Source organism: Onychostoma macrolepis, chromosome 02 (genome assembly GCF_012432095.1).
Source record: "Onychostoma macrolepis isolate SWU-2019 chromosome 02, ASM1243209v1, whole genome shotgun sequence".
NCBI classification, from domain to species: Eukaryota; Metazoa; Chordata; class Actinopteri; order Cypriniformes; family Cyprinidae; genus Onychostoma; species Onychostoma macrolepis.
The window spans coordinates 8,018,433-8,029,823 of NC_081156.1; the positions used below are offsets into that span (position 1 = coordinate 8,018,433).

Consider the following 11,391-nt stretch of genomic DNA (forward strand, 5'->3'; position numbering starts at 1 on the left):
CTGTATCTACGGGGAGTGGCTTGGCATGCAAATTCCACTCGCCAATAGTCATTGCCCGTTTCTTGTAATGCTCAGAGGTGATTGGGGCTCCCAAGTGACACCCCTAACGTCACTGTTGATGCAACGTCTCCATTCTCTCCTTCAGGGAATGAGGGTTACATAACGTAACCGAGACATTGTTATTCTCTGAAAATCTTTTTCTTGCTTTAAAATCTCAATCACATTCATTAGAAACTTCATTGCAATCAATCACAAGACATTTTTAAGTTAATTTTTCCTTAAAATGTAAATTTTCTTTATTTTTCAAGTTATATCTATGTGCTTTTCTGCCTTCATGTTGATATGACAGTATAGCGAGAGACAGCAATTGAAGAGGAAAGAGGGGAACATGAACGGAAAAGGACCATAAGCCAGGACTTGAAATCAGGTCATACAAAAAAAGTAACATATTTTAACTAAATTGAACAACATTAACTGGTAAAGGTAAATCCAAACCAGCAGACAGAAAGCAGACAGAAGTGGCATTATGCTAGTATAAAATGACAGGACACTGTCAACATGAGTATATTTAGATTTTAGCAACGTTTCTTCTGATTACTGCTTCCTTGACAAGGCAGGCCACCATCTTTTGGCGGGGGGTTACTGCATTCCCGTTTTCGTGTCTTTGTTGCAGACACACATGGGGACCAGGAGCTCCAGCAGCTCCAGTCTCCATGTGTAGGACCTGTCAGAGGGAAAAACCTTGCTTAACATACATGATCTGATCTTCAGAACTGAGCTTGATAGCGTATTTGAGGCTAAATATATCCTATCATTCATCATGTTCAGAAAACAAAATCCAGACACAAGCAAAAGTTAAATCAGAAATTGCATATAATTTGGTCGCAAAACATAACATATTACACATTGTACTGGTGGAGAGATGAGTCTCCAAGCCCATTTGAACACTTGGGCCAAATACAGGAAATGCATCACGTAATTATTAAAAGCAAAGTGGTCAAGTGCAAAGATCGTAAATGTGAGTATTTGGACAGACCGATTCTTTCCCAACCCTGTTCCTCGACATACGCCAAAACACTACACATTTTTGACCTTTACTAATTAAACAAGGTTGGGAAACCCAGGTTCGAGTCATGACCTGATCCCACTTTTACTCCTACTATGCTGTATAGACATTTGCATTTCATTTGGCACTTTTATTCAAAGCCATTTGCAGTGCATTCAAGGTTTGTTTGAAACTGCATGTCACTAAAACACTGTTATAAAATATATTTATGACACTTGATTACGTTAAGCTGAGCTGCATTTGAAGCTGTAAAATACTTCACAAGCCCTATTTGCATGGGATTGGTATTATCTGGGGACCTTGTGTGATTTAGAAATTACCCCCCCACATCTGAATTTTGTGTGGTGCATTCGCACGGGTTAAGCGAAGACTGTGGTTTTACTCAAATTTACTGACTTATGAGAAAAAGAAACAAATATAGTTTAATGCCCTGTGTCATTTACATTTCACCAGGTTAAAATCTAATAGCTCAAGCTTTATGCTTGATTTATTTGTAACACCTTAAATTAAGTTGTAAACACCCTCGCTTTATTGTGCACTATTTTGGATAGGCTATTGCTTGTCTTGTCGTTATACTCTAGGTCTAGCTGTATGATATATCATAAACATAACAATGTTCCTCACTGCATGCTGCTATACATGTCATCGATTTCCATCTGATCATTCTTTTTGTTTTCGATCTTCTGATGGTTTTCAGCTTTCTCTTTCTGCAAACTGTATAATTGTATGGTGTATAGCGATATGGCCCAGCACCCCAAATACTATCAAAACACTCCAACACAGCCTCCATTCTTCGCAAAAGATGGATAAAAAGGCGCACAGGAAACAAAACTTTTTTTCAAGATAGAGAAAATGATATACGACCCCGGCCAAATCACAGAGATGCCAATTCACAAGGGACTAATATAATCACAGGACCTCAGTGTTCGGCGAAATATGGTAGGTCATTTGCGGGGAAATTTTTACTTTACAAATTACAGACATGGCTGATTCGTAAGGGATTAAGATCAGACTAAAGGTCATTTTGTGCAAAAAGGGCTATAAACACAAACTTGTGATCTCATTACGTCTCTATTAGGCTATGTTCACACTGTCAGTGTTTGGGAGTGACAGCTGCATTTACTTATAGGTGTGATTTTTGAAATGTCCTGTTCATACAGCACCTTACAATGGAGGCTCGAATACTGTGTTTATGAACATGCAACTGAAGTTATGCCTGTATTCTATTTGTGACTATTACCTGTTGCAGTGACAGTGACTAAAGCAAATATCAAAGATGGCGACATCCAAAGCTGCAAAGTCTTATCACATTTGAGGCGACAAAAGGCCCTCCCTGCTTTTTTAAAAGATTATATATGTTTATTTAGAATAGAGTATTGCAGAGATTGCCTCTTCTGACATACCGCCAGTACTTAAAAGACACGTGTGTAAAGTAAGAGTTATACTTTGGTAAAGTACATTACCTTTTCTTTCCGTCTCCTCACAGGCCTCACCTCTGTAACCATTTTTACATATACAACTGCAGTCTGTCCTGGACAGCACAGGAATGCCATTATTCATACAGGGGACGCAGAGACACGGGTTGAAGTTCTGCATGTACTCTTCCCATGCCATCTTCAGATGGGGCAGCTTTGTGCGAAGCTGCTCGGCTGCTGTGCTTAAACGCACCAGCTCATATATCGGTGAAACCTATGATAGGACCACAATGACCATTAAAACCCTTGCAGGTTACACAAAGAAATAACAACGCATAGAATCTAGTTGATATAAAACATTTCCAAAATAGAGTTTTGAAAAAAAAGAAAGCATTGCTGAAAAAATTGTAATTGTTGAATTTGTATAGTAAGTATGCATGCCTTTCTCTTGCCTTAATTTAGCCTTTTTATTTTTTTACATCTAAACAATGATCGACATATATACTTTGAGCATAATAAATATGCTAAACACCGAAACTCAATTGTGCACAAAAACCAGTAAGGTTCTAGTGTGTTGTGCACACATGTGTTTACTATATGCAATGCACTGTGCTTGTGTTCATATGTGACTCATGTGACATCATTAACAACAGTCTTACATCACTGAACAAACATGGTTCGAACAGATGGATGTGTGACAAAATTACTATCTTGTTATTCTATCTTGTTTTCAATTATTAATTCTGTTTTAAATCCACCCGTTAATCATATCCCAAATCCTTCCAATGCTCTCTGTGAATCCTTCTTGAGCTTTTTCATTGACAAAATTTCAAAACTAAGGCCGCAGGTGATACTTCCATATGTCGGCTCTTGTGTATCTAACTAGCCGTTGGGAGGTTTTTGATCCTATTTCGCCTCTCCATCTCACTGAAATTATTTCCACTCTCAAAACCTCTTGCCTGCAGGATGTGAAACATCCCCGCTTTTAAAACTGGTAGTAGATTCTGTTGGCCCTGGTCTGGTATCCCTCTTAAACAAATGTCTACTAACTGGTTTGGTTCCTACATGCCTGAAAGTGGCCACTGTTACCCCTCTACTCAAGAAGCCTTCTTTAGATACATCTGATTTAAATAATTTTCGTCCAATATCTGTGGTTCCTTTTATCTCCAAAATTTTGGAAAAAGTTTTGTTGTGCCAACTTCAGTCATTTTTGAATAAGAATCAAATCTCTGAGATGTTTCAGTCAGGTTTCAAGCCTTTCCACAGCACTGAATCGGCTCCTTTAAGAGTCTTAAATGACATTTATATTGCTACTGAAGCAGATGACTCTGTGATTCTGGTACTCCTAGACTTATCTGCAGCCTTTGATACTGTCGATCACACATTGCTTTTATTATAATCCCATGTGGGGATAAAAGGTTCAGTCCTTAACTGGTTTTAAAACCGTTAGGATTGGCAATTTTACCTCCTCTGCTGCTCCGCTCATATCTGGGCTTCCCCAGGGCTCTATTTTGTCACCATTGCTTTTTTCCCTCTACTTGCTTCCTTTAGGTTCGATTTTGAGAAAGTATGGAGTATTGCAATCTGTCTGTTTTTAATGCAAGTTGTGTACATAACCTGTTCTCACTGATAGTCGTTAACATCTAATAACATTAGATAAACATGTATCCTCCGTCATTGCATCTAGTTTTTTCCAGCTTCATTCACTTTCCAAAATAAAACATTTTCTGTCTGAAAAGTCTCTTGAGACAGTTATCCATGCTTTTATAACTTCGTGTTTGTATTATTGCAATTCTGTTTTACGGTATCTCCAAGTCTCAGGTAGCTCGGCTTCAATTGGTTCAAAATGCTGCAACTAAATTTCTTAAAAATGGGCACAAATATGACCACGCCACAGGACTGACTTCAAAATTCATCTATTTGTGTATAAATGCATACAAAATCTTGCCCCAAAATACCTCTTATTTACTGTGTCCCTATAACCCTCCTAGAAGTTTAAGATCTGGCAACCTTAACTTATTGACAATCCCTTGCTCAAGACTGAAACACAGAGGGGATCGAGCCTTTTCGGTGGTGGGTCCTCGACTGTGGAATAGCTTGCACGTACAACCTAGAATGGCCCCCTCTTTACCAAGTTTTAAATCTCTCCTTAAAACTCACTTGTTTTCCTTAGCCTTCAATGTGAGTTAATTGTTGATTTTTATTTCTGTTTCAAATTTGGTATTTGTTTATTCTGCTCATGTTTGTTTTGATTATTTTTATATTGTATTTTTTATATGGTACTTATTACTTTGCTTATGTACAGCACTTTGGTCAGCCTCTAGGCTGTTTTAAAAGTGCTTTAAAAATATAAACTAAATTACTATCGTCATTACTAGCTACTTCATTTTTGAAACACACTCCTGAATGTTTGAAATGTTGCTGTTTACTTAATTCATATGCCCTAATCAAACTTCATGTTCTAATATGTCACCCCAAGAAAAACAAATGCATTCATCAAGTCAAATCATGGGCTTAAACAAGACTTCATCCAAGTGCAACACTATGCTTAGTGTTGATTATCACTCTTTTAACAATACAATGTATATGAAATAACTAAAGTATGAAACAACTACATGACAAGTGTGTATTAAGTTAGCCAGGCAAATGCACCTCAAACTCAATTAGCGCAGGGTTGTATTTGAGACTCTTTCCCCAGCCCTGGTAACTTTTGGCATCTTTGATAGCCAAACTTCCAGTGCTGGAGCCAGTGTGTCCACCCTTCACAAAGCCCAACACATCCTCAATAGCACTGCTGGACTGATCACCAGCTGTTGAAAATGAAAATAAAATAATACAAAAAAATAAGTTTAATTTAATAAGTTTACTGTAAAACCAAAATAACTGAAAATGCATGGTGCTCCAAGTTGCTTACTCGCTGTCTTTGTTCCAACTTTTTCACATAATTTTCCTTTTGATGAAATTGTTATAGACTGGTCGACTGTCAGTCCCAAAGATAAACCAAGGCACGATCCAATTTGTAACCCAGTCATTTCTAATAAAGAAAAGAATGTGGTAAAAAAGTTAGTTTTTCTTACTTCAATAGAGTTAGTAAAATACAGTTCAATTATTTTTGATACACTGTCCATTTTGTTTTGCTTGTAATTTAAATATAATTTTCATACCATTTCTTTGCATGGCATTCTTGTTCACAACAGCAACATAATCCAGGACTCCACCCATGGTACCCTCTGTGACATAGTGTGTGCCATATTCATTGAAAAACTGGGAATATGCACCAAAATCATACTGATCAGGCAGATCACCCAGAGCCCAGAGCATGTCCTCGTCCAGAGTCAAGTCTCTGCTTCTCATCTTAAACTGAGCTGTTTGTACTTTTGACAACAGCCTGACAAATCCCACCTCCTAAACATGCAAAGATTAAAATGACTGAAATGCTCTAGTTTCCAAGGCATTATCCAGACTATATAGTTAGGTCAGAAAAACTAAATGAGTCAAAGTCATGCAGTCGGTAGAGTCAGTGCTGATATATTCAGCTCAAACTGAGAGCAATTTACAAGTTTACAGTTTTAAGGATAACCAATCAAACATACGAATGAAAGGAAATGCACGTGTATCGGTATTTTGGATCTGTGCATCAGGTTTTAAAGTGACAGCAGCCTATATTTTACTTGCTTCTGTCTGTGTCAATGTTAATCAAACAACAAAAGACAGAGAGAAAAACACTCACTGCTCTTGACTGAATAACTTTCGTAATTTTATACTGTGAAATGTTGTTTTACATTTTATTATTCAATTTCTGTACCTGAATACTACTAGACCAGGGTCAGAAATGAACATTTCCATTAAGGGGCGATATTTGCCCCCTGGAACTGATTTCCAGTGGCATTTTTACAATTGTGAGCGCAGTATTTATAATTACCTTATTATTATAATCACCATACTATGTTGTCTTTAATGTCAAGTGCTAAATTTACGCAGTTACTTTAATCAATATTTGACTGATCTCTGTGTGAATGTCCACAAAACTGGATGACTTTCTGAGTGTATATAAACCATAGGCTATTTTAGAAAGGAATATTTAAAAGATTTAGAAGAATCAATAAATTATGAATAAATTATTGCTATTGTGTAATTAAATAATATGTCATCATGTAATCAATAAAAAGTAACTGTAGTCTGATTACGAGTATTTTAAAATGTAATTTAATCTAATTACAAGTACGTTATTTTTGGAATCTGATTACATAATCCAGATTACATGTGATCAGTTACTACCCAGCACTGCTGGTATATGGTGACAATAAAGGGAGTTAAGTTGATATACAGGTGCATCTCAATAAATTAGAATGTCGTGGAAAAGTTCATTTATTTCAGTAATTCAGCTCAAATTGTGAAACTCGTGTATTAAATAAATTCAATGCACACAGACTGAAGTAGTTTAAGTCTTTGGTTCTTTTAATTGTGATGATTTTGGCTCACATTTAACAAAAACCCACCAATTCACTCTCAACAAATTAGAATATGGTGACGTGCCAATCAGTTAATCAACTCAAAACACCTGCAAAGGTTTCCTGAGCCTTCAAAATGGTCTCTCAGTTTGGTTCACTAGGCTACACAATCATGGGGAAGACTGCTGATCTCACAGTTGTCCAGAAGACAATCATTGACACCCTTCACAAGGAGGGTAAGCCACAAACATTCATTGCCAAAGAAGCTGGCTGTTCACAGAGTGCTGTATCCAAGCATGTTAACAGAAAGTTGAGTGGAAGGAAAAAGTGTGGAAGAAAAAGATGCACAACCAACCGACAGAACCGCAGCCTTATGAGGATTGTCAAGAAAAATCGATTCAAGAATTTGGGTGAACTTCACAAGGAATGGACTGAGGCTGGGGTCAAGGCATCAAGAGCCACCACACACAGACGTGTCGAGGAATTTAGCTACAGTTGTCGTATTCCTCTTGTTAAACCACTCCTGAACCACAGACAACGTCAGAGGCGTCTTACCTGGGATAAGGAGAAGAAGAACTGGACTGTTGCCCAGTGGTCCAAAGTCCTCTTTTCAGATGAGAGCAAGTTTTGTATTTGTGTTTTTTGAAAACCAAAGTCACTGCACCCGTTTACCAAGACATTTTGGAGGACTTCATGCTTCCTTCTGCTGACCAGCTTTTTAAAGATGCTGATTTCATTTTCCAGCAGGATTTGGCACCTGCCCAAACTGCCAAAAGCACCAAATGTTGGTTAAATGACCATGGTGTTGGTGTGCTTGACTGGCCAGCAAACTCACCAGACCTGAACCCCACAGAGATTCTATGCGGTATTGTCAAGAGGAAAATGAGAAACAAGAGACCAAAATATACAGATGAGCTGAAGGCCACTGTCAAAGAAACCTGGGCTTCCAGACCACCTCAGCAGTGCCACAAACTGATCACCTCCATGCCACGCCGAATTGAGGCAGTAATTAAAGCAAAAGGAGCCCCTACCAAGTATTGAGTACATATACAGTAAATGAACATACATTCCAGAAGGCCAACAATTCACTAAAAATGTTTTTTATTGGTCTTATGAAGTATTCTAATTTGTTGAGATAGTGAATCGGTGGGTTTTTGTTAAATGTCAGTCAAAATCATCACAATTAAAAGAACCAAAGACTTAAACTACTTCAGTCTGTGTGCATTGAATTTATTTAATACATGAGTTTCACAATTTGAGTTGAATTACTGAAATAAATGAACTTTTCCACAACATTCTAATTTATTGAGATGCACCTGTATATTAGCCAAAGTGTATTACTTTACCTTATTAGTGTATTGTGATATGTTGTGTAGAAACTTGAATTCAGCACTATGTTCTCGACCAGTTTCCAGAAAAGCGACTCTCATTGACACACCAGCGTTAAAGGATATTTCTCTCTGTCTTGCCATGAGAAAGCCAGCAGCATCCTCATAATAATCTGATGCTTCCTCTGTAGTCGCTTGTGCCTGGCAGGGACAATAACATAGTCAGTGCTTCTCACTTAGAAGGCTGCGTCCTAGGCTGTGTTCTTCCTAAACCAGTCCTTCTGAGGCTTCCAGAGTCCTTCTTAACATTAAATGCTAGAATGAAGGAGTCAAGTGAGTCAACTTGGCTGTGTCATAAAGGATTCCACCTTCACGGTTATGGTAGAAAAATACTATTCAAATACATTTTGGTAAAATGGAAAGCACAAAACAAAGGCTGCCTTTTCAGATTCAGGTGTCCTTTGATTATGATGCGGCAGCCGAGATATGCAGAGGTCCTAACCACATATGAATCCGCCATTAAAGCCCCCCAAAACAACACTTGTTGGGTCCCCTATACAGCCTCAGAGGTTAAGTGCAGGAAAACTGAACACAGTAGTTTCAGGTTTACAGTCTCAACCAACTTGGTGGCCTTAATGCATAAAATATGGCAATATTCAGTATGTTGTCTCTCCTTAAATTACACTATCCCTAAAGCAATATGCCAAAATAGTAGTGTTTAATCCGTTTATTTATTCTGAAAGGTTGCATTTCACTTAATAAAGCTAAGTTTCAGATAAAATATGTACCCCGTTTTTTGCTTTTAAGCTCCGAAAACCACCCTCTTCTTTTCTTTTCAGAATCCACATGCCATAACCTTCATGTATTGTATTGCATTTGTAAGCCTTCTGAAGCCATAATATAGGTATGCACTATGAAGTTATTTATACACATAACACAAAGTGACTAGGAACCTCTCTCTCTCTCTCTCTCTCTCTCTCTCTCTACACACACATATATATATATACAGTTTGAAAGAAACAGCAAGTAAGTTCTTTTGTGTAATATTAAAGTACCAGAGACGTGAGATAATACCATTATTTGATATGAGAGGAAGTTGTGAGGTTTCCGGTAATATTTTTCAGCATCATCATAACTGAGGTATTCACAGAAAGGATCGTACGTGAGTTTCCGCCACTCTCCATTATAGATGTATTCACAAACGCCTCCAAAGTATGTTGGGTCCAGAACACGATTCATAAAATCAGCAGATAAAGCATTATATCTGAGGGAATAAAACAAACTCATTTCAAGATTGGGATACATATAATTCATGTAGTATGTGTTTAAAATATATTGAAATATAAAGCTACCACACGTGATAGCGTGGATTTAAGTCATTTTCTTTTACAGTATGTCAGTTACTGATTTCATTTTCCATCAGAATTACTGATATTTAGCAGTAAAAAAATCAGTCTGCTATGTCTTACCCTTGAGTGGCTTTTTCAGCTCCTGGTATGGTCAACATGCCGGTACATTTGGTTTCTCTTCTGTTTATCACTTCACAGTCAGTCTCATCTTTCTGATTTACACAGTCTATTTCATCATTGCATCGGAGCTGCTGTCCAACACAGCGCCCTGTGAGAACACACACAGTATGCATTATATTCAAAAAGACATACAGACAAACATGTAGAAAGAAATGCAGGCAGAAATATCAACCTTTGGGCCCACAAGCAAACATGTCCCCGCAGTGGTTGTCTTGTAGTTGACACTCGCCCTCTTCTGGACATTGTCTTTCATCCCACTGACTGTGCACACACTTCTGACCACCGAACTGAGACGCTCGTTCCAAGTACTGGAAACGAATCTGTGAAACATCATAAATATTTATTTTCAGTTATCATCAGCTTATATGTGTGTTAACATTGCAACAAATATACTGGACAGTTAAACGTGATTTAATTAAAATGACATTAAAATGTTTGCGTATTGCATGTTTCTTTCATATCACCAGAAATTAGAGCTGTTCTACATTTGCAGTTTGCCCAGCAAATGTCTAAAATTATACATAAATTATATATAATTATATATGTAAAAAATAAATAAATATATATATATAAAATGAATACATCAGAAGCATATATATATATGTGTGTGTGTGTGTGTGTGTGTGTGTGTGTGTAATAATAAACAAATATTTACAATTATTCTCTGCTGTAATGACAGATATATAACTTAATTTTACCATACTTTTTGTGGTAAAAAATATATATATATATATATATATATATATATATATATATATATTAAGTAAAAATAATTTAGTTTAATAATTCATGAAGTGTTAAAAATGAAGTAGCACATTTTTTTTCAAGATTTTCTTTGCAGAATTAACAAATGTAACGGAGACTTTCTTTTCCATATCTGTTGGAATCTTTGAGTTTTATATGACTAGAGTTAGGTTTTAAAGAGTTTTTACCGTCCTATCTCGACATGAATCACAAGGTGACCACTGCGTCCAGCTCTTGAGTTTACAGTCAATAGGAGCGGGGGTATCAGCTCCTCTGGTGTGTCTTGAAGATGTATTGGCCCTGGAGAGACAAAATATGGTAACATGGTACAACACGAAAAGCTCCTAAAATTAATTATACGTTACCTGTTGCTTGATGATTGCAGTAAGTCATCAGTAAATCTGGCAGAAATATGGTGACTGAAACATGATAAAACAATTCCAAACGTACAGATAGAAAACACAAATCTGCACATTGCTGAAATAGTTGGTTTGAGATTGATCTGAGACTTAGGTCCAGTCTACAAATTGTTTGTCAGCATTATTAATGATTGACAGGGTTTTTTTGGTTTTTTTTTTTGGCGAACTCACTTTTGCCCAGAATGCTCCACCTCCAAGCAAATACATGACTTACAAGAAACGTTATCAACTTTATCATGAACAAATACAGTAGGTTGATGACTTGCATTGAATCAAAATAAATGATTGGATTAATCATCACCAGTTTGCAACTGCCTGTTTCACTTTGCACACACTGCATACTGTAGTAAAAAAAAAAAAAGAGAGAGAGAGAGAGAGAGTTACCAGTAAAATTAATACTTCAATCATAAAACACAACACGATTCAATGTGCAATTAAA

General features: G+C 37.0%; 1 protein-coding gene across 1 annotated transcript; it reads right to left on the minus strand.

The window, feature by feature from the left end:
- Positions 1–259: 259 nt before the first annotated feature.
- On the minus strand, positions 260–11,072 carry c8a (complement component 8, alpha polypeptide). Its single transcript, XM_058759879.1, has 11 exons — positions 10,899–11,072; positions 10,722–10,833; positions 9,962–10,109; positions 9,730–9,877; positions 9,335–9,524; positions 8,279–8,461; positions 5,646–5,886; positions 5,396–5,515; positions 5,134–5,291; positions 2,530–2,755; positions 260–724 (listed from the first exon to the last, which is right to left on the minus strand). Exons 1-11 carry the CDS (start codon positions 11,006–11,008, stop codon positions 576–578), a joined length of 1,785 nt encoding a protein of 594 aa, XP_058615862.1. The 5' UTR covers positions 11,009–11,072; the 3' UTR covers positions 260–575.
- Positions 11,073–11,391: the final 319 nt, after the last annotated feature.